Source organism: Neoarius graeffei, chromosome 2, assembly GCF_027579695.1.
Source record: "Neoarius graeffei isolate fNeoGra1 chromosome 2, fNeoGra1.pri, whole genome shotgun sequence".
Classification (NCBI taxonomy): Eukaryota; Metazoa; Chordata; class Actinopteri; order Siluriformes; family Ariidae; genus Neoarius; species Neoarius graeffei.
Window position 1 is genome coordinate 98,757,653 of NC_083570.1, and position 22,501 is coordinate 98,780,153.

The 22,501-nt window shown below is 42.0% G+C and overlaps 2 protein-coding genes across 7 annotated transcripts in view; one reads left to right on the forward strand and one right to left on the reverse strand.

Annotated features, from left to right (window-relative positions):
* The window catches only part of brd8b (bromodomain containing 8b), a 94,182-nt gene extending 84,460 nt beyond the window's left edge, over positions 1-9,722 (forward strand). For 5 of the 6 annotated variants that reach the window (XM_060915258.1, XM_060915260.1, XM_060915263.1 and 2 more), the window contains 2 exons: positions 7,807-7,851; positions 9,473-9,722. In XM_060915258.1, coding sequence (XP_060771241.1) covers positions 7,807-7,851; positions 9,473-9,532 — 105 coding nt within the window. In that variant the 3' untranslated portion in view covers positions 9,533-9,722. The remainder of the gene's footprint in view (positions 1-7,806; positions 7,852-9,472) is intronic. The other variant, XM_060915262.1, reaches the window with a different exon arrangement.
* Positions 9,723-17,740: 8,018 nt separating this feature from the next.
* si:ch211-39i2.2 (DNA damage-inducible transcript 4-like protein-like) lies at positions 17,741-22,207 on the reverse strand. Its single transcript, XM_060915265.1, has 2 exons — positions 21,940-22,207; positions 17,741-18,702 (listed from the first exon to the last, which is right to left on the reverse strand). The coding sequence occupies exons 1-2, from the start codon at positions 22,091-22,093 to the stop codon at positions 18,251-18,253; spliced, it is 606 nt and encodes a 201-aa protein (XP_060771248.1). The 5' UTR covers positions 22,094-22,207; the 3' UTR covers positions 17,741-18,250.
* Between the last annotated feature and the right edge of the window lie 294 nt (positions 22,208-22,501).

Below are 22,501 nucleotides of genomic sequence, written 5' to 3' on the forward strand. Positions count from 1 at the left end.
ATATATTAGTTGTGGTCAGAAGTTTACATACAGTGACATGGATGTCATCTTGGATATGAATGTCATGGCAATATTTGGGCTTTCAGTCATTTCTTTGAACTGTTCTTTTTCTGTGGCAGAATGATTGTACAGTATACATCTTTAATTTAAAAAAAAAAAACCACTAGAATTTGGTGCACAAGTTTTAATTTTCTTTGGGTTTTCTGAAATCAACACAGGGTCAAAAATTTACATAAGCTACAGACCACCTAATATTTGGGTAAAACGTCTCTTCATAAGATTCACCTTGGGTGGCACGGTGGTGTAGTGGTTAGCGCTGTCGCCTCACAACAAGAAGGTCCGGGTTCGAGCCCCATGGCCGGCGAGGGCTTTTCTGTGCGGAGTTTGCATGTTCTCCCCGTGTCCGCGTGGGTTTCCTCCGGGTGCTCCAGTTTCCCCCACAGTCCAAAGACATGCAGGTTAGGTTAACTGGTGACTCTAAATTGACTGTAGGTGTGAATGTGAGTGTGAATGGTTGTCTGTGTCTATGTGTCAGCCCTGTGATGACCTGGCGACTTGTCCAGGGTGTACCCCGCCTTTCGCCCGTAATCAGCTGGGATAGGCTCCAGCTTGCCTGCGACCCTGTAGAACAGGATAAAGCGGCTAGAGATAATGAGATGAGATGAACAAGCTTCTGGCAGAATTCTGGTTGGATATTTCACGACTCTTCATGGTAGCATTGCTAGAGTTCAATTTTTTTTTTTTCTTGACATGGACTCGACTTATTAGCACGGTCCATATATTTTCAACAGGGTTGAAGTCAGGACTTGTTTTCAGCTTAATGTTAGCCTGCTTTATCCTCCACAACCAGCTCTGATGCGTGTTTGGGTTCAGTGTCCTGTTGTAAGTCCCAAGTCGTGTTCAAGTTTCTGATGGTTTATGCTGAAGAATTCTGAGGTAGTCCTCCTCCTTCATTATTCCATCCACTTTGTGCAATGAACCAGTTCCACTGGCAGCAAAACAGCCCCAGAGCATGATGATCCTATCACCACCACCAGCTGGTACAGTGTCCCTCTGTACATGGTGGTCATTGTGGCCAAGCAACTCAATCTTTGTCTCATCTGACCATACAGCTATCCTCCAGAAGGCTTTTTCTTTGTCCGTGTGGTCAGCTTCAAACTTTAGTTAAGCTTGAAGGTGTCAGTTTTGGAGCAGGGGGTTATTTCTTGGATAGCAGCCTCTTAGTCCATGGTGATCTGAACTGTAGACAGTGATCCATCAGCTTCGAGTTCATGGCAGGGTTGTGCCATGGTGGTTCCCAGGTTGTTCCTGACCATCCAAACCGATTTCCTTTCAGCTGAGGGTGACAGTTTGGGTTTTCTTGAAGCAAAGTGGCTTGGCAAAGTGACTACGCCTCACAATAACTTGCATACAATTGTTTGAACTGATCTTGGAATTTGCAGTTGTTTAGAAATGGCTCTAAGAGACATTCCGGAGCTGTGTATATCTGCGATCCTCTTTCTCAGATCTGCACTGAGCTCCTTGGACTTTCCTATTTTACTGTGTTGGTCAATCCAGTGAGTGCTGTAAACAAACCCTTTTTATGAAGGCCCAGAGAAGCTACCAGCTGTAGTCAATCATGATCACTAACAGGAAGTTAAGAGACCTCGGTCTTGGCAAGATAAGAGACATTTTGGAAGTTTCAGCACCTCTGAATTAATCATCGAAGTGAGTGTATGTACATTTTTGTCCCTTTATGTATAATTTTGACTCTGTCTTGAGTTCAGAAAACCCAAAGAAAATGACAACTTGTGCACCAAATTCTAGTTTGTTTGTTTTGGTTTTTTTTTAATTAAAGCTGTACGCTGTACAATCATTCTGCCACAGAAAAAGAACAGTTCAAAGAAATTTACTGAAAGCCCAAATATTGCCATGGCATTCATGTCACTGTATGTAAACTTCTGACCACAACTGTAACTTTTTTTTTTCCCCAAAAAAAAACCTGCTGCATGTGTAGCTGTGGTTTCTGTACTCCTTATGACTGTTTTTTATTCTTTTTTTTTTATCAAGTTATCTTTAGGTTGACACACGTTTTCAAACACCTAACCCATCATATTTCTTTAACCTGTTGTGGATTCCAGTCTTTTCAGTTCACGCTAGCCGGGACTTCATTCATTCGTTCAGGTGCTTTCTGATGATGATGCGTCATTTATTTATATACGAGAGAGAGGATTACATGGTCACGCAAAGAGATGACGTTTATCTTCGAGTGGTGAATGTATAGATCATGAGTGAGCGAAGTGAGCAAGTGAAAATATTTCCAACGTGAGAAGATAAACTTAATATCCTCACACCACCACGTAATGTTCTTTATATTATATGGACACTTCCACACAAAAAAACCCCCACGCAAGTTAATCAAAAGAATTTTAATTTTGAACTGGTTCGCCATTTTGACAACACGCATCTGTCTAGTCAGTGGGAAAACACTGGGAGTGACCTCACTGCAGTGAAATATCGGGAATTATTACACATACAGGACACTTTTTTGATGGAATAAAAACGTGTTCTATTCCCTTCTAGCAGGTTTCATTCATTTGGTTTGAGAGCATGCGATATTGTTAGCATATCGCTTATCCTATGTGTATTACGTCACTCTATGCAATGGAGAATGAGCGCTGAATATGGTTTACGATATTGCGTGGTTGTCAAGACAACATGACGTCATACGTCGGAGACGTAAAACTTCCGCACTCGCGAACGACTGGGACAATTTGGAAACAAACATAGCAGCCAGGTTGGCGTCATTAAATACGGAAGATTTTGAAAGGGAAAGACGCAATGAACACCCGAAAGGAATGTATAATAATAATAATAATAATAATAATATTGGCTTGCTTTTTTTCTGTGGTATATCAGATATATTCCATTCAGTAACAATGACAGGCCATTTTTAAATCGAGTTGTGATCAAGGAGTGCAGGATAGCCAAAGAAACAGTATGAAGTTCTGAATTCAAAACTGGTTTTATTTTCCCCCGATGTTAAATAGAACAAAAGTTACAGCTGTTTTTTGGAATTCTATTTTATTTTTTCCGTCAGCCTTATTTGGCCGCTTCCAGCAATATACCGTATTTTTCGGGCGATGAGGCGCACCGGATTATTTGGCGCACTGTGAATTAATGTGTCTGTGTTCACACATAAGGCGCACCGGATTGTAAGGCGCATTAAGCTAGAGCCCTGCACTCCCGCGGGAGTCCCGCGGGACCCGACGCAAAGCAGTGCGGCGCGGGACAAATTTTGAAAGCTCATTGCGGGCGGGAGGGGGAGTGCACAATGCAGGAGCGGGCAGGAGAGGTGATGAGCTACAGTCCCGCTAACTAAAAACGTGTTTAAAATAAAATTTATAAATGATTAATTTATGTCTATCATATATAATTTGTGCTGGATATTTTATTTGGCATTAATAAAAACATTTTAAGATGCCTAAATTTGCGGATGTGGTCTAATCTCGCGTACGTTTCCGAATGGGTATCTCTGTAAAGCCTCAGCTGCGCATGCCGTCTGGCAACGCGCACCCTCGCTCCGTGCGCTAGGTGAAGGATCGGTCAGTGGAGAGCTCAGCTAAGCTCAGCATGTTTAATTCCCCAAGCCAATGACAAGAACTTTTGTGAGAAATAACGCGAACGTCTGCATCATGCGGGATTTGCGGGCGGGAGCGGGACTGAAAATCATAATTCTTTGCGGGAGCGGGACTGCACAATGCGGGAGCGGGCGGGAGTGGGACTGAAAATTCTGTCCCGCGCAGACCTCTACATTAAGCAAAACAACACAGTCCGGTAAATCAAACTTTATTCCACTCAGTTGTAATAACAAATACCGGTAGATGGTAGACTGTAGAGACGCTTCTTCCTGCTGTTCTCTGTTCAATAACCCACTGTTCAATTTTGTCCTCTAACTGTGGCCATCTCGCTTTGTTCCCGCGGAAGCTCTGTTTGGTCTTCTTTACTTGGCGCAATTCATCTTCTTGCTTCCTCCACTTCCGTACCATTGATTCATTGATGTTGAATTCTTTCGCGGCTGCTCTATTCCCATGTTCTGCTGCGTAGCTGATAGCTTGGAGTTTGAAACCCGCTTCGTAAGCATGCCTCTTAACAGGTGCCATTTTGGAGGTCCTTTTACATACACACAAATGTACCATAATATAATGAAGCACAGTACGTATTGCATATAAAAAGTGGTGGGGGTAAGCGTACTAAATACTGTTCTCTGATTGGTTTATTGTTGCTAGCGTGTACTCCGGGCCCGGGCTGCGTTACATGAATGCACTTCTAGTTTAGACATTACAGTCAGGCAGTCTTGTAGACTGCTCAGGGGTCACACAGCGTACCGTAATGCTCCGAATATCCATTGAGCGGAGCGGCTTCGTTGCTTACCAAAGTCGTACTTGCACATTTCGACAAATTTTCGAGCGCATTGTACCACATAAAATCGGTCAGTAAGCACAAGAAGTAATCATACATAAGGCGCGCTGGATTATAAGGCGCACTGTTAATTTTTGAGAAAATTTAAGGATTTTAAGTGCGCCTTATAGTCCCAAAAATACGGTACATCCATCTCGAGAAAGTAAAGGAAAGCATCTTCACGAGCTATTCTTGTGCCCAAAACATCTATCAATTGCTCAGAGTTTAAAAATAACCTTTTGCTCCAGTATTTTTAATTTATTTTGAAATTTATTTGCATAGTGAGATGGCGTAACCTACTCAAATCCATTTCAACAACTGAGCAATGCCACGACCAGAACTGTTGATTGTCGGTACTTTGCTGGCCATCGTACCGAATCATTCAAACCCAAATAAAGATCATTAAGGATAACAATCTACATAGATTCCTTTTAAAGTATTAAATCTGTCCTCTCTGGCTGTATTCTCTTCTGTACAACTCGCCGAACTGCCATACAAACGCTCTTTATTGCATGTGAGGGCACAACAAGGCAAAAGGTGGCAGCACAGTTCCACACGTTACTTTTCAGAAGGTGGAGCTCAAAAGTGCTATGTATGACATGTTTCTAATCAAATGTGACTTCTTCAAAACTCATCTCATTATCTCTAGCCACTTTATCCTGTCCTACAGGGTCACAGGCAAGCTGGAGCCTATCCCAGCTGACTACGGGCGAAAGGCGGGGTACACCCTGGACAAGTCGCCAGGTCATCACAGGGCTGACACATAGACACAGACAACCATTCACACTCACATTCACACCTACGGTCAATTTAGAGTCACCAGTTAACCTAACCTGCATGTCTTTGGACTGTGGGGGAAACCGGAGCACCCGGAGGAAACCCACGCGGACACGGGGAGAACATGCAAACTCCACACAGAAAGGCCCTCGCCGGCCACGGGGCTTGAACCCGGACCTTCTTGCTGTGAGGCGACAGCGCTAACCACTACACCACCGTGCCACCCTCTTCTTCAAAACAATATGATTAACCTCCCTGGACCTTCTCTTTTTTTCTCTATCCTCCAGAATCCAATATTTTTATTGTTTTCCGTAGAAGGATGCACATCCATTGACCGTGACTAGAACTTCTGCTGTCTCTGGTTGGCTTCCGGTTTGACAGAAATTACCGCGAAAAGGCCCGCCGGGGTCATGATTGTTCCCGACCTCTGGTATCGATTTCAGTCTGCCAGTGCCGACCAGTAGAAAGCGAGCTAGAGTCTAGGTGTGGCACATCATCGGCTTTCGACCAAAATCCAACATGGCCGCACCCAACGGTTTCACCATCAACGTTCAGGAAAAAGATCGCCGTGTCAAAAGTAATGTGCAAATCTGAGTGCATATTCTGAAAATTCAGTTTTTTTCCTATAAAATGCTGAACATACTTTTTATGTCGGTACATGGCGATGGAAAATTTGCAGTTTACTATGTAAATGGATGGACGCTTAACACACAGCAAGCGCTGCTGATATTACTACATTCAGCTACTCGTCTTCAGCTCATTCAGTATCATGCTAGTTGAATGGAATATATCTGATATACCATGAAAAAAGCCATTATTATTATTACTACACGTACACACTCGCTTCATATCAGCCTTCTCGAAGGCCAGCGCGAGCTTACCCGCAACTCGGTGCTGTTAGCGCGACAGTCCAGTTACCTTCTAGCCAGTGTAGTGTTGGCGAAGGCCAATGCTAGCACAATCAAGCCTATTATTATTATTTTCCCTGTATAATTTATTTAGTTACTTTTAAAATCAACATCGACAACCACATACGACGGCGTGACCTGGCAGCCACAATTCTCTCAAACTCTTCCGCTTTTAACGAAGCAAACCTCACGGCCATGTTCGTTTACAAACTGTCACAGTCGCTCACTAGTGCAGAAATGTTATATCTCCGACGTGTCTCTCTTCCAGTTTTTCGATGTCCGTTGGTTTGTTTTTCCCTTGCAAATATGCGTGAAGAATATATAATGAAGTTTTGGTAGCCTTTCAGGTGTTCAACGCGTCTTTAGTTTCAGTTTTCAGTTTATTTATTTAGTGCTTAAACCGAGCACTGAATTAACCCCGTCTTCTCTCTTTCCCGGCTGACAAAGACATGATCGTGCGCATGCGCAGCAGAAAAGTTTTGTCACTGGATCTTCGCATGAGCTGTGACGTGTGACGTCGTGTTGTCTTGACAACGTGCAATATTATAACAATATTGCACGCTCATTCTCCATTGAGGAGAGCGGCGTAATACATGGGGGATGGGCGATATGATGATATTGCATGCCATCAGTAAACCCACTAGAAGGGAATAGAACACGTGTTTTTATTCTGTGGAAAAAGTGGCCCGTATGGATAATAATGAACAATATAGGAGCTGAAATTAGAGTATTAGCAATACGGCTGTCAACTACAGACCTGAAACGCGACAGGCTCACGCAAAAGCCTGCAGTATAGCACCCGGAACAGAATCGAAGTCAACTCGCACAACAGTGCCATCTAGTGACCAGTGCATAGACCACGGTTTTATGTCTGGTTGTGAATGGCAGTCAGTTTACGCAGCGAAACCCTTTATTTTCACTTCTGGGTTGAGCACCAGGATCATCTAGACCTGTATGTTACAATATCTTGTTTCTATAGTTATTACTCATTTTCAGAGGGGAATAGGAGATATTTAGGTGCGGAAAATACTCTGCGTTGTTCAATTTTTTTTTTTTTTCTCCTTTTTGGTGTGCAAGTGATAACGCGGTGCTGATGTCGCACATCCGCGCTTTGGGGAAAGCACTGCTCGTGAAAGCACGTCTTTCTAACTCTGTTCAAGCACGTCAAGCTCCTAAAAAGCTCCTTGAAAAACCACACTTTTAGAGTTACAGGCCTGAGTGGCTCCTAGTTCTCTTCAACCTTACTGACCTTCGAATATTCATGCAACGTTCTGGACTGAAATTGTAGCACGGCAGACAGTCGTGGGGATCTTAGCAACAAGCTAGCCAACTCGCGTTATTTATGAGTGATGATTAACTTCTCAAAACGGTGAATGTTACAGATTTAACGAAGCACTGTGTCGGGATGCGAACTGCTCTAAAGCCAGTAGCGCTTTTACTCAATAAATCCGCCGACGGAAAAGTTCCTTGTTGCTATAAAAGCTGTTTTGTGCTTTACTCTGCTTTAACTGTCTGTCTGTAGTTTTATGAATCTTTGTAGGCTGAACGCTGTCTGTTGTGAGTTGCATAGGTGTGTGTGTGTGTGCGCGTGTGTGTGTGTGTGTGTGTGTGTGTGTGTGTGTGTGTGTGTGTGTGTGTGTGTGTAGGAATCTCTTTCTCACTGCTGTTTGTCCTCCTACAGGACAGTCTCCCCATGGCCTCTCCTGCTTTCCTTCTCTCTCTCTTTGTAAGTATCCAGCTCAGAGCTTTTCTCTCTGCCTTCTTAAGGCCTGTCTTTCTGCTGCTCTCTCTCTCTCTCTTGCTCTCTCACACACACACACACACACACACACACATATGCCCCTTTTCCACCAAAGCAGTTCCAGGGCTGGTTCGGGGCCAGTGCTTAGTTTGGAACCGGGTTTTCTGTTTCCACCGACAAAGAACTGGCTCTGGGGCCAGAAAAACCGGTTCCAGGCTAGCACCAGCTCTCTGCTGGGCCAGAGGAAAGAACCGCTTACGTCAGCGGGGGGCGGAGTTGTTAAGACCAACAACAATAACAAGACCGCGAAAGATCGCCATTTTTAAGCGACAAGAAGCAGCAGCTGTACAAACGCGAAGTCATCCATTATTATTATTGTTGTTGTTGCTGCTGCTTCTTCTTCCGTGTTTTTGCTTCGATATTCGCGCCAAGGTTTATGCAAACGTAGCGACGTAACTGACGTATACAGCGACATAATAACGTGGCTCCGCTTAGCACCGCGAGCTATGGAAAAGCAAACTGGTTCTCAGCTGGCTCGCAAGTTGAACGAGTTGTGAACCAGCACCAGCCCCGAACCAGCCCTGGAACTGATTTGGTGGAAAAGGGGTAACACACACACACACACACACACACACACACACACACACACACACCTCTATTTTCTCCTGTTGTAATAGGACTGAATGGAGATGTGCTCAGATCACATAGATAATAATTAATTTACACAAATTTGATTTCCATTCTTTGGCTTACTTGTAACAGAACTAAGCAGCAAGTTATGTTTGATTTGAATAAGAAAATATTTCAGCCTCCTTTCTTTCTTTGTCGGGTGCAGTATGTACAGTCTGGTGTGTCATGACTAATTAAGAGTTATTCCACGTAATCGAGTCGTACATGAGCTGATAGGCACGTAGCACCAAGTCGGCTATAAGCCATGTACGACGAGATTGAGTGGAATAACTGTTTTATTCTATCCACGTTCACTGGATTTTGAGAAAGGGAGCATTTTTGGTTTTTTTGTTTGCAAATTCGATAAATCAAGACTTTACACAAAACGTCCGACAAAATCATTTCCGCTTCGAATGTAAACAAACCGGCGAAATAACAGGAGCAGTTTGTGAAAAATGTAATGATGACGATAATTCTTGAAAAGTAATAAAAATACGTTCTTGCCGTCAAATACTTTTTTCTTTTTTTTTAGGGTTTTCTTCATCATTTTTTGGCGGTTGGCAAACCAACTTAAAGGTGCAATACCGCCACCGACTGGGCTGGAGTGTGGAACAGGCGATATTGGGGGGGGAACTATATTGTTTTAGCTATTCCCGTTTCTTTTAAATACTTGATGATGATTTTTGGGGTTTTGTTTTCAAGTAGAGTTTTTATTTCGTCCTCGGTCGGCTCAGCAACGCGCTCTGCCATTTTGTGTTTTCTCTTTTCACGGTATATGAGCTGATATCCTAGTAGTAGAGTAGCCAATCAGAGTGCGCGATTTGCTCATATCCGGTGAATGTGGATAGAATAAAAGCAAATAGTTCATTTTGTCAGCAGAGAAGCTCGTATTCCTGTTCACGCCCTCCTCACATCTTTGCTTGTTCTGTTCTTCCAGGACGGAGGCACCAGGGGGCGCCGTAGTGCCATCGAGGCTGATATGAAGATGAAGAAATGAACAAAGTCCACATGGCCTTAAGGACCGATATCTATCTCTGTCTCTCACTCTCTCACATACACACTCGCACTCGGACACACCCAGAATGAACCTGGACCTGTGTGTGTGTAATAGATCTCGATAATCTATTATCCTAGACTGGTACCAAAATCCAGAATTGTGACACCCAAAGGCATTTTTGAGACAAAGTCGGCAAACAGTCTTATTTTGTCAATTTGGGTGTGCCGAATTCAAATCTGCAATATGCCGAGCTCTATCTGACCTCTGTTGACCTCTAGAGGTCATTGAACTTTGGGTCTGTAAACGTCTCAGCTGAACCCAGTTTCTCAGCTTTCTAAGGAATGAAATGTACTAAAATGATTAATGAAGTGAGCAAATGGCCTTGTTTGTTAAATGTTTGGGTGCTGAATTCATTTTTCATTTGTAAAATGACATATGACCTCTGATAACCTCAAGGTCATTAAACTTGGCCTATAGGCCTATGCATTTAACGGCATTTTTAAACTGACTTTACTCCCCCAAAAAGAATATGAACAGACAAAAAACAAATAGAAAGGAACAAATACAACTTTAAATGCCAGTCCGTGTACATGTGACTTACTTTTCACAATGAGAATGCCTAGGCGATCACCTTACATAACATTACATTGCATTTAGCGGTTATTGTTTATACAAAGCTACTGAAAAAAGGACAGATTCAGCAGCATACAAAATGTGGGGGCATACAGGGTATACAGCTTAATCAGGGTTAGTGTATATGAGAGTTTTTTTCTTTGTTGTTTGTTTTTTGTAAAGGCTTTACCCCGTTTAAAACAAACAACAAAGAAAAAAACTCTCATATACACTAACCCTGATTAACCTGTATACCCTGTATGCCCCCACATTTTGTATGCTGCTGAATCTGCCCTTTTTTCAGTAGCTTTGTATAAACAATAACCGCTAAATGTAATGCAATGTTATGTAAGGTGATCGCCGAGGCATTCTCATTGTGAAAAGTAAGTCACATGTACACGGACTGGCATTTAATGTTGTATTTGTTCCTTTCTATTTGTTTTTTGTCTGTTCATATTCTTTTTGGGGGAGTAAAGTCAGTTTAAAAATGCCGTTAAATGCATAGGCCTATAGGCCAAGTTTAATGACCTTGAGGTTATCAGAGGTCATATGTCGTTTTACAAATGAAAAATGAATTCAGCACCCAAACATTTAACAAACAAGGCCATTTGCTCACTTCATTAATCATTTTAGTACATTTCATTCCTTAGAAAGCTGAGAAACTGGGTTCAGCTGAGACGTTTACAGGCCCAAAGTTCAATGACCTCTAGAGGTCAGATAGAGCTCGGCATATTGCAGATTTGAATTCGGCACACCCAAATTGACAAAATAAGACTGTTTGCTGACTTTGTCTCAAAAATGCCTTTAACTCCTTAAATAAGCACTTTTTTTGAATTTTGGTACCAGTCTATCCTAGCCAGAAACAAGTCGCTCGCATGTTTATATTTCGTCTCTTGTGAAAAGCAGTAATCGTGATCCATGGCTTCTAAAGCTTTTGTAAAAAACAAATTAGCTAGCGCACTCATTCTTGTGCCGCCCGGTTTCCGTTACATGCTCAGGTTCGTATTCGCTTCGTTGGCAGATTAGCAAAGCAAGACAAGATAACTGTACTAGCGGTGTCCACGCACTCACTCCCTCAGGCCCCAGTGATCCCTACTACTTCCTTCCAAGCTTTATTTTTCTTCATAATGCCTCTCTAATGTCACGACAGGATGGATACGAGGAGAAGATGAAGACTTGGTAGCTTAGTTTTTCTTCCGTTTTCCATCAAAGTCGGGGACTCGTTCCAGCTAGGATAGGATTGGTCCGAGGTAGTCATTTGGATTTGTTGCTTTACAGCTTCATTTGCATAGAAACGCAAGAAAAAAAATCTGAATTTACTTATTGTTATTGAAATTACAATAACGCGCACGTAGAACGTGAACGGCTGTCTGTTCTGCTAATGCGACCGTAGAGGACAAGGGGGTTTTGTTGTTTTTTTTTTTTTTTGGGGGGGTGGGACTGCTCATGATCATAACCGTCCATCTCCGATCTGTATGTGAACGTTCCTCAGTGTGTCTCAGTCCTGAGACTCGACAGCTGCATGCGTCAGCTTCAAAATGAGGAACGTTTAGACGTTGAAGCTTCATCATCTTGGTTTGTGGAACTGGATAGATGTGTGTGAGATTAGTCATGCTATCAGCAGTACGGGCTTTTCCAGGACGCACTGCCACTGGTCTTGTTAGAGAGAAAAGGACGTTGTTTCTAAAGCTGATGTCGGCGTTGCTGAATCAGAAATAAACTGAGCTAGATTAGACACAAATTCAGCACTAAGAAAGAAAAAAAGGTTCAGCAGGAAAAATAAATAAATAAAGCAAGCCCGAGTGAGCTCAGCATAGCTTATAATTTAGTCGTCGTGCAGTCTCGGAGCTGTGGTTTAGGACACCGTGTGACGTGCTATAGCGTGTAATCTGTTAAACCGTGTAGCTGAACACTGCCAGCTTAGACAACTGGAATCACTTATCATCATTCCATTTCATTTGTAAATACCTGAACTGTTTTAAAGGATGAAGATTTGGGTAGCAATATACCCTCACCAGCCCTGTATTAAGAACGTTCATGGAGTTATCCAATCAGCAGCATGACTGACCAATCAGATCATGAGATGTTTTTCAGCTGTCCAGATTTGGTGCCTGCTGTAGCCTCGGTGTTCTTAGCTGATGGGTTGTGTGTTCCGAGATGCTTTTCTGCTCAACACAATTGCAAAGAGTGATGATTCGAGTTACCAAGCCTTCCTGTTAACCCAAGCCCTTGGACCATTCTCCTCTGAGCTTGATAAGGTGTTTCCACCTATAGATCTGCTGCTCACGGACTGTTTTTACACCATTTTGCCAATCTGCGGTTTCTGAAATCTCATCTCATCTGTAGTTCGGATGACCATCGGGGCACCACTGAAGACCTGGCAACCAGTTCCCTCTGTTCCTCTCGCTCTGTTCTGCCTTTCTCAGGGTGTTGCGTTTCAGGCCTGTCCATTCTGTGATGTGTTGTCCTCCCATCGCTTTCTTTGGACAGTGCATGGGTATTCTGAAATACTCAGACCCATGCTTCAGTCGAAGTCTGAGATCATTCCCCCCCCCCAGTCTCATGTTTGATTTGAATGTTAACTGAAGCTCTTGATTGGCTGATTGGATAATTGCATGACGAATGTACAGATGTTCCTACAGTAATAGTGTCCTCCAGTGACAAACATTGTGTGAAAAGTTTGAGTCCTGTAGTCTACATAGTTTAAACTTCTGTAGGTGTGCACGAGAGACAACTTGTAAAGGAAACTTTCTATATTAAGGGAGGGAAAAAAATGTAAATGAACCTTTTCTACTTGTCTTAATTTATGTGAGTTAATAAATCTTTAGAAATCTGATCAGTGGGTTGTGCGTGCATTCATGTTGAAGGAGTAGATGAAAAGATGTAGTTAGGACATTATTAAAAAATGTTCTGTTTCCCGTCCACCGGCCAGGTGAGTGCCGTTTGTGCGGTTGAAATTTTTTTTTTTAACGCTGGTTTTTCGACATTTTTTTTTTAAAAGATATTTTTTGGGCTTTTTTCACCTTTATTGGGTAGGACAGTGTAGAGACAGGAAATGAGCAAGAGAGAGACGGGGAGGGATCAGGAAATGACCTCGGGTCGGAATCGAAACCGGGTTCCCGGATTTATGGTGTGGCGCCTTATCCACCTGAGCCACAACGCCCCCGGGTTTTTCGACATTTTTTTCGGGTTCGTAAATCTAAAATCGAACTTGACATTTGCGCATTCCCAGGGCTTTCCACTAAGGCTCATACTAGCCAGCCATGACAAATAAGTAGCCGGAGTGGGGGTAAACACAAAATAAACTCCTGTGCACGCAGTTCCCAGGATTAAATGTATTTTCCACAGACCATTTATTTATTCACTTTACTCAGATACAAAGTAAAATGGCAGTAAATCTTCTTTCTTTTCTTGCGTATTGCATCATGAGGCGTTCCTGGCTTGTAAATCTCTTATTTTCGGTGCATGACACATTCACGCAGCTGAGCATGCTATGAATTAACAACGACAACGGTCTGCAGTGGCGGCTACACAGTTACACACTCGGCGAACATTTCTCCATTTGTGTATGAAAATACACTCCAACCACTCAGTTTGGCTTCATTTACAACCAACGGTGTCTTTTGATGCCAGCACGTAACTGAACGAGAGAAGACTGGTTTACCGGAGACAAAATAAGCGTTATCTCTGCTTCTGTTCCCTCTGACACACTACTGCCTCCGCCGAGTGCGCGCGCACACACCACATGTCGGGGCCGCGGATGAGTTACTCTCCCTTCATCAACGAAGTCGGCGGGGAGTTTGTGGTTATTATCGGTACAAACAGCGCGAATCACAACTTAAATGAGTGCAGTTCAGTTTGACATTATTGTCAGTCCGTTAGATAAACATTTAATTTTATTAAAATCGAAAATTAATATTTAGAGCCTGTGGGCTACAAAAATAACAGTCATTAAAGTAGCCGGCTGGACTTAATTGTGTGTCTGGCAGCCGGCGCTTGTGGAAAGCCCTGCATTCAGCACAGAATATAGAATGGAATCAGCTCTGCACATGCGCCGTGCGGCACAGAAAAATGGCAGCCACCATGAAGGAAGGAGATCCGGAGTTTTCAAACATTTGCTTAAGTGTGAAATCGCAAAATGGTATTCTAGCGAACAACAAAATAGTAAAGATTCAGAAAAACAAATCATTCAGTGATCATTTTAATAGTGTAATTTCATCCGAACTAGGCCTAACGCTCGATTTAGAACTACAAAAAGTCCGTGTGTCGGACATTTTAAGTACCTTTGTAAAAGTTTTGCAAATGTTGCAGTCAGCATTTAAAATGCTAACTTAAAGTTCTTGTACAAGTTTCAGTTGATTAAACTGTCATTTTATTAAATGTGTCTGCTTTTGTAATAAAAAAGTACTGAAAGAAAAAGCAAACACAGCATTGCGATTTCTTATCCATCCATATACATATAAAAAAAAAATCCCTCCCTCCTGACTGAAATTTTTTTTGCTCACCCGGTGGACAGGAAACGGATTTTTTTTTAAGGATGGCCTTACAGTGAACTTATCAAGCAGCATATAATTTAATAAATTAGTGCTCAGTTTCGTTTATGCTAGTAGTTTTTAAAAAAAAAAAAAAAACACCATTTCCAAACACTTGCCATGGCTTTTTCTTAATAAGCCTTTTTATACATTTGTCAGCATTCATGTGACAGTCCTGTTGTGCAATATTAAAACTTGCGCACATGACTAAAGATGCAAAATTTGACTACGGGGAAACCTTCTGAAGTGATGATCAAGCACAAGAGCTGTTACATAAACTTGGTCAAAAGATAGTTTGGCTTTGATGTGCCATGTACAGTTGTGCTCATAAGTTTACATACCCTGGCAGAATCTATGAGTCTTTGACCATTTTTCAGAGAATATGAATGATAACACAAAAACATCTTTTCCACTCATGCTTAGTGGTTGGGTGAAACCATTTGTCAAACGACTGTGTTTTCTCTTTTTAAATCATAACAGAATCTACCCAAATGACCCTGATCAAAAGTTCACATACCCTGGTGATTTTGGCCTGATAACATGCACAGAAGTTGACACAAATGGGTTTGAATGGCTACTAAAGGTAACGTCCTCACCTGTGATCTGTTTGCTTGTAATCAGTGTGTGTGCATAAAAGCTGAGTGAGTTTCTGGGATCCAGACAGACTCTTGCATCTTTCATCCAGCCACTGACGTTTCTGGATTCTGAGTCATGGGGAAAGCAAAAGAATTGTCAACGGATCTACAGGAAAAGGTAGCTGAACTGTATAAAACAGGAAAGGGATGCAAAAAGATATCCACAGAGTTGATAATGCCTGTCAGCAGTGTTCAAACTGTGATTAACAAGTGGAAAATCAGGGGCTCTGTTAAAACCAAACCACAGTCAGGTAGACCAACAAAAATTTATGCCAAACAGCACAGAGACAAGTCTCAAAACTTCTGGAACAAGGTAATTTGGAGTGATGAGACCAAAATTGAACTTCTTGGCCACAACCATAAACGTTACATTTGGAGAGGTGTCAACAAGGCCTGTGATGGAAGGAACACCATTCCTACTGTAAAGCATGGAGGTGGATCGCTGATGTTTTGGGGATGTGTGAGCTACAAAGGCACAGGAAACTTGGTCAGAGTTGAAGGAAAGATGAATGCAGCACGTTATCAGCAAATACCAGAGGCAAATTTGCACTCATCAGCCCGGAGGCTGCGCATGGGATGTACTTGGACGTTCCAACATGACAGCAATCCAAAACACAAGGCCAAGTCGACCTGTCATTGGCTACAGCAGAACAAAGTGAAGGTTCTGGAGTGGCCATCTCAGTCTCCTGACCTCAATATCATTGAGCCACTCTGGGGAGATCTCAAGCACGCAGTTCATGCAAGACAGCCCAGGAATTTACAGGAACTGGAGGCTTTTTGCCAAGAAGAATGGGCAGCTTTACCATCTGAGAAAATAAAGAGCCTCATCCATGACTACCACAAAAGACTTCAGGCTGCCATTGATGTTAGAGGGGGCAATACACGGTATTAAGAACTGGGGTATGTAAACTTTTGACCAGGGTCATTTGGATGTTTTTTGTCATTATTATGATTTAAAAATAGAAAACAAGGTTATCAATAAATGGCTTCACCCAACCACTAACCATGAGTGGGGGGGGGGAGTTCATATTCTCTGAAAAAAATCCAAGAAAGCAAAAATTCTGCCAAGGTATGTAAACTTATGAGCACAACTATATATTTCATACCTGCAAACTTGTCGCTTTTTGGCGACAGTCACCTTTTTCATTGTCAATTGGGTCATTCACGTGAATCGTGTAGAACCGGAGAGTTTTTTTTGGGGGGGCGGCATCTGGGCCGATCGTAATCTCAACTGAGCTCGCGCCTGTCAAGAGAGGGGGGTGGGCTTGCTGCCATGTTATAGGCCATTATTGGACAATTCTTATAATTGACATTTTTTCTGGACCAATCGGAATCTCAGCCTTTGCCTCAGGATCTTGAAACACACTGCCATCTATGTTCGCACTTGTTAAGAGACCCCTGAACCTAATGTGGAAACTCTGATGGTAATTGAAGGTAAGTCAGCCTTTTTGGAGCTAAAACAACAGATATTTGTTTGCTAAAGCATGTTTCACAATTGGATCACGATCAGAAGCGACCAAACATTCGTGCGACCGATACATTTTCATATTGATCGTTAACTGTTGCCGAAATAATCGCATATGAAAAAGTAGTCGTGCAAAACCTGCACGTCTAAAGCGACCGTTGTGCAATGCAAAAGCATGAAATCTTGCGATATATCTTGCGACTGTTGTGCAATGAAAGCAAGTGTTGTAAGATAGTGCGGCGCGAATCATCTGGTAATTGGACGATTGAACACGCGGCGCTCGTGCAATTAACGAATCCATGGTACGAGTGCACGTATGAGTCAGGTTAGAGTCGACGACGGATAAGTAATGCCAGCACGCCCAAACGTCTTCGCTGGAGTTCTTGGAGTTGTACTCGGACATTCAGCAATCCCAATAGACGGCGAGGAGGTATTGGTGCAGCAGCATCCATGGTCAGTGGTGGTCTGAAGCAGCTGACTATACAGAGTTTATATACTAGTGACAAAGCGTGGCAAATTGAAGCTGATAAATCACGCACTGATAGTAAAACATTGCAAGATTACATAAACTGTTGCGCAACAGTCTCATTGTTGCAAAACAGACGCACAGGGAGCTGCGATTCATCCTATGATCTTTAAAACTCGTGCATCAGTATTCATTCATTTTCATTATTCATGCAAAACATACTGAAAAATAGTGTTTCAGTTTCCCTCCATGGTGTTTGCGTGCGTAAGAGTGTTTGTGAAGCCCTTGTCCAGGCTAGAGAAGGAAAAAAATGTTTTTCAGTATAAAATGTGTGTTTTGGTTCTTTTATTGTTTTATTTCTTAACACTTACTTGAGTTCAGTGTCGGCGTCACCATTATCCGCCCCCCGGACACTGTCACCTTTTTTTCTCTGACGAGTTTGCAGGTATGATATTTAGCTGATTAAGTGACCTTGACTTAATGAAAAACCTCAAACTCTTTAGTGCATACTTCGTTTTTATTTAACATGAAGAGGTAATTTTACATTCAAATACAGTGCAAAGATTTTTTTTTTTGTCATCATCTTTAGTCTTGAGGGATCAAGGATAAAATGTACACCCAATTCCCCCCCCACACACCTTGCTACTCGGAGACAAAGCCAGCTTGGCTCCTTTAACACCTGGAAACATTTAAAAAAAATAAATAAAATCTTTTAAATTATAGTGTTTTCCAGGGAAATACATTTCTACCCACGCAGTGCATCTGAAAGTGTTCACATCATACCCCTCAAAACAGACAGACATTCTTTAAAAGGAAATAATTCACTCGTTCATACACACTAAACACTGCAGTAGTCTGCAAAAAAAAGTAACAAATTCCTGTAGGAAGAGTAATAAATAATTTCACAGCAAGTGAGTCGAAAGTGCAAAATGGCTTGTAACAGTCTAAGACACAAGAAGAAGTGATCCAGTTCCCTGCTCCCCTCTCCACTACACACCACTCCCACATTTACAACTCAATCACTGTCGGGCTGGCAGAGGAGTACAGCTTCCTTTTGATGAGCCGATACTCGGGTCGGAGCCGCAGGACTCCGTCGGAGCCGAGCAGGTGCTTTAACGGCAGCCAGCGGTGCAAGTCGACCCGGAACACCACCGACAGCTCGAAGGTGGGTGTGAGGCTGTGCTCCGGGGTCACCGTGCCCACCTTCTGTAAACCCGCCTGGGTCTCAGCGAAGACGTGAATGAGCGCGCCTCTCAAACCGCATGGCTCGGGCTCTGAAGCACGGAGAACATCTCTGGCTACACGCGTGCTCATGCGAGACGGCACCAGAAGCTCGCTGCACTGCAGAACCGAAGCTTTTGCCATCACGAGACACTTTTCAAGCTGCACAGCCAAATCCTGCTGCTGCTGGATACTTGCTTCTAGGTCATCGTCCTCCAGGCTGCACTCAGACTCCAGACCTGTGAGAAGGAAAGGAGGAGATGCTTTAAAAGGCTGCATCCTGAATGTGTCCATGCTGTACAGGTTACAATCCAAGACAGTCAAACAAGCAAACAAGTCTGGCTGCAGAGTGGTTTTACACAGGCTGTGCATGCTAAATTGTCCCAGGTATGAACACAAACTTGGCTCTAGAGCCACCAGACAACATATTTGCCATTTCAGGAATAAACACATAAAGGCTACATCAGTGATGGCACAGAGAGGTTTTTACTGCATCTTTTTTAATTTGGACTTATCCAAGCGCCAAAAGTCAGGGATTTAGTTTTGGTGATCATGCAGGTCCAACAAGGTATTTAAAATTTGAACAATTTGCACTCTCTGCAATATGTATAAACACTACAACCCTTACTTAGCTTGAGTACTTTTTTAAAAAAGTAATAATTTTAAGCAAACTACAAGTATTCATGTGCGCACACAGACTGCAGAGGTCAGCAGGGTGGGTTTAAAGGAGAACTGAAGGCAAATTATCAAAATTCTCTAATTTTATTAATTATAGGAATGCATTTTGATAGCTGTTGTTACTGCTATAGCAAGTTATGAAGTCAGTCCATGTGTCAAAGCGATGGCCGTAAACGAGATTTGTTGAGACCTGTGCGAGACATCGTAGGACGGAAGTAAAACGTACAGCGGAAATCAAAGTGACCAACATCTGCCAACGTTGTCAGAAGACATGCGAATGCTGATGTAATCAAGCTGGAAGTTGTTTGTTTTGATAGCAACCAGGAAAGTTTGTAGGCAGTAATTGTCATTTAAACTTGTTTTTGTGCAATACTTCGTTTGGAAAACAGTTTTCAAAATGGCGGCACTGACACTTGGCTGACACTTCACGTTTCGAAGTCTCACGAAGATCACGCGGATAACTGACACCTGCCGTGGACCAAACAAACTAAGTCAACATGGTTAAAAACCGGATAAGCCCAGGTTAGCATGCAATATTGTTTGCATATTGCAGGTTAGGCTAAATTGACTGACTGTAGAATGGTTGGTTGTTGATGACTTGTCCAGCTCCAGCTTGCCTGCAACCCTGTAGAACAGGACAGGCGGCTACGGATGATTGATGGATGGATCCGTACAGAACACTGGAGTAAAAACACATGTTCTATTCCCTTTGACCAGTTTTCATTCATTTGGTTTGATAGCATGCAATATTGTTTGCATATCGCTTATGGGTTGTTTTACAATCAGGATACAAAGTTTGGTGTCACAGGGGTCCAAAATTCAAATTGATTCAAACTGGTTCTTGTACCAGTTTAAGTGAAGGACAAGTTAAAGAACAGATTTCAGGTAATTTTTTGACGTGTATGGTAGTTTTGTGTAATCTGCTATAAGATTAAGTGTAGCTTTAAGCAGGGCTGGGAGAAACAAATGAAGTGATTCTCGGAGAGGAAATTTTTTTGACAATTCAGACTCCACTACTTCCATAGTGCTTTTAAATATAAGGCTGTAAGCTTTGTTAGTTGTCTCTAATATTTATGTCCCAATATCTTGACCACATTTTAGGATGAAAATAATAATTTGATACATGTTATTTTATATTGAAAAATTAGCTGTCTCGGAGAGGACTTTTTTTTTTGACACAATTACTTAGTAATTTGATCAAAATAGTCTGAAAACTTACTGGCATTCAACATTAAAACTTAACTATGTTTCCAATGATATGGAACCAAATTTGTTTTATGGTGTAAAGAATGATGGAAGTGCATCCCTTTTGGAGCTACCTGTGGCCAAAAAAGCACTTTTTCTAAATGACATGAGTAATTTTGCTAAATATGACACACATTGCCATACATTCACCAAAAATAACGTTATAACCAAATTTTTTTTTTTTTGCATGGTAAATAGAGCTATCACAGGGCTACAATAAACAACCAAGTTTATTTAGTCAAGCCTTTTGATATTGAAGATAATAAGTGTTAAATGTGATTTTTAGCTTGCGATTGGCTGAGTCCACCACTGATGACGCCGGAATCCATACTGCGCATGCGCACAACAACCCAGAGCTAGAACAGAACTCAAGTACATATTTACCAGGTAGCTTACTAATTTAAAAAAAAAAAAAAAAAGGGGGAAAAAACAAAAACCCACTAATTTATATTAAGAATAAACTTCAATTCAGAAAGTGGGCGGTTCTTATTTCGTGGTATAACCAGTACTTAAAAAAAAAAGTCCTACTTCCCACTTTCAGTCTCCAATGTTTAAAAAAAAAAAAACCGCTATTAAAATTAAGATCAACCATTTTTTTTTTAGCTAAAAATAAATAAGGGCTTTTCCGACACTTTTCTACACCACTGATGACAGCCGGAATCAATACTGCGCATGCGCACAACAGACCAGAGCTAGAACAGAACTTTACCAGGTAGCTTACTAATTAAAAAAAAGAGAAACAAAAACCCACTCATTTATATTAAGAATAAACTTCAATTCAGAAAGTGGGCGGTTTTTATTTCGTGGTCTAACCAAGGACTCCCTAAAAGTGAATGACGCATGAAATGGAATGACAGGTAGTAAATTTGAACAATAAATGGTCCCTTGTCATTCGGATTCTTACAAATGGAATAACGATTGAAATCTTTAGTTTTAGACCTCCCTAGGATAAGAGAAGTGGGTGCTTGGTGGGATATCAGCTTTTACAAATGGAATGACAGGGTTTCTATATGTATTGACTTACTTTGAGCTAATGTTGTCAGTGATATCACCTTTTACAAATGGAATAAGGTTTCTAGGTGGAATGACATACTTTGAGGCAGTGATATCAAATTAACAAATGGAATGACATTGTTTCTAGGGTTAGGTTATAGGTGATATCACTGATAACATTGCCTCAAAGTATGTCATTCCACCTAAAAACACTGTCATTCCATTTGTAAAAGGGGATATCACTGATAACATAACCTAAAAGTATGTCATTCCATTTCATGAGCTGAAAGCATGTCATTCCACCTACATTTCAATCGTTATTCCATTTATAAGAATCTGAATGACAAGGGACCATTTATTGTTCAAATCACTAACTGTCATTCACTTTAGGGAGTCCCTATAACCAGTACTTAAAAAATAAAAGTCATAAAAATAGGTCCTACTTCCCACTTTCAGTCTCCAATGTTTAAAAAAAAAAAAAACGCTATGAAAATTAAGACCAACCATTTTTTATTAGCTAAAAGTAAACAAGGGCTTTTACGACACTTTTCTACACTTACTCGAGGAGCTGTTCGCCTTCTTCAGGTGCCCACTGGGTTCTTTAGCAGCTCTGAAGTGCTGCAGCACCTTCCTCCACATCCCGCCTGCTAGGTTATCCTCTTCAGAACCCGCCGACAAGCCGTATCCAAACACCAAAGCCTGACTATAGACCATTTTAGCGTCGTTTCTTTCCTAAACTCTGAGATTTCTCCGGCCGCCTCGACCATAAACCGTCCCTTCACTCTGCTCTCGAACATTCTAGAAGCTGAGATGTGCGGCTTTGCTGCGCTCGTGCAGTATTTATTACGCTGTGGCTTCTTGCATCAGCTGGAAAGCGCCGTGCTGATTGGCTGGAAGCGCTCTCGTGCGTCGAGGAGGGCCGCTGGTTGCTACGGAAACGACGCAACGTTGCGTAACACCGTGGTGAAGTTAAATCAGCTCGAGCTACATGCAACTCCCAGGCACTCTTACACCGACCCAGCAGCACTCAGGGACCACATTATACTCACACTACTGTTCAAAAGCTTGGGTCACTTTGAAATGTCCTTATTTTTGAAAGAAAAGCACTGTTCTTTTCAATGA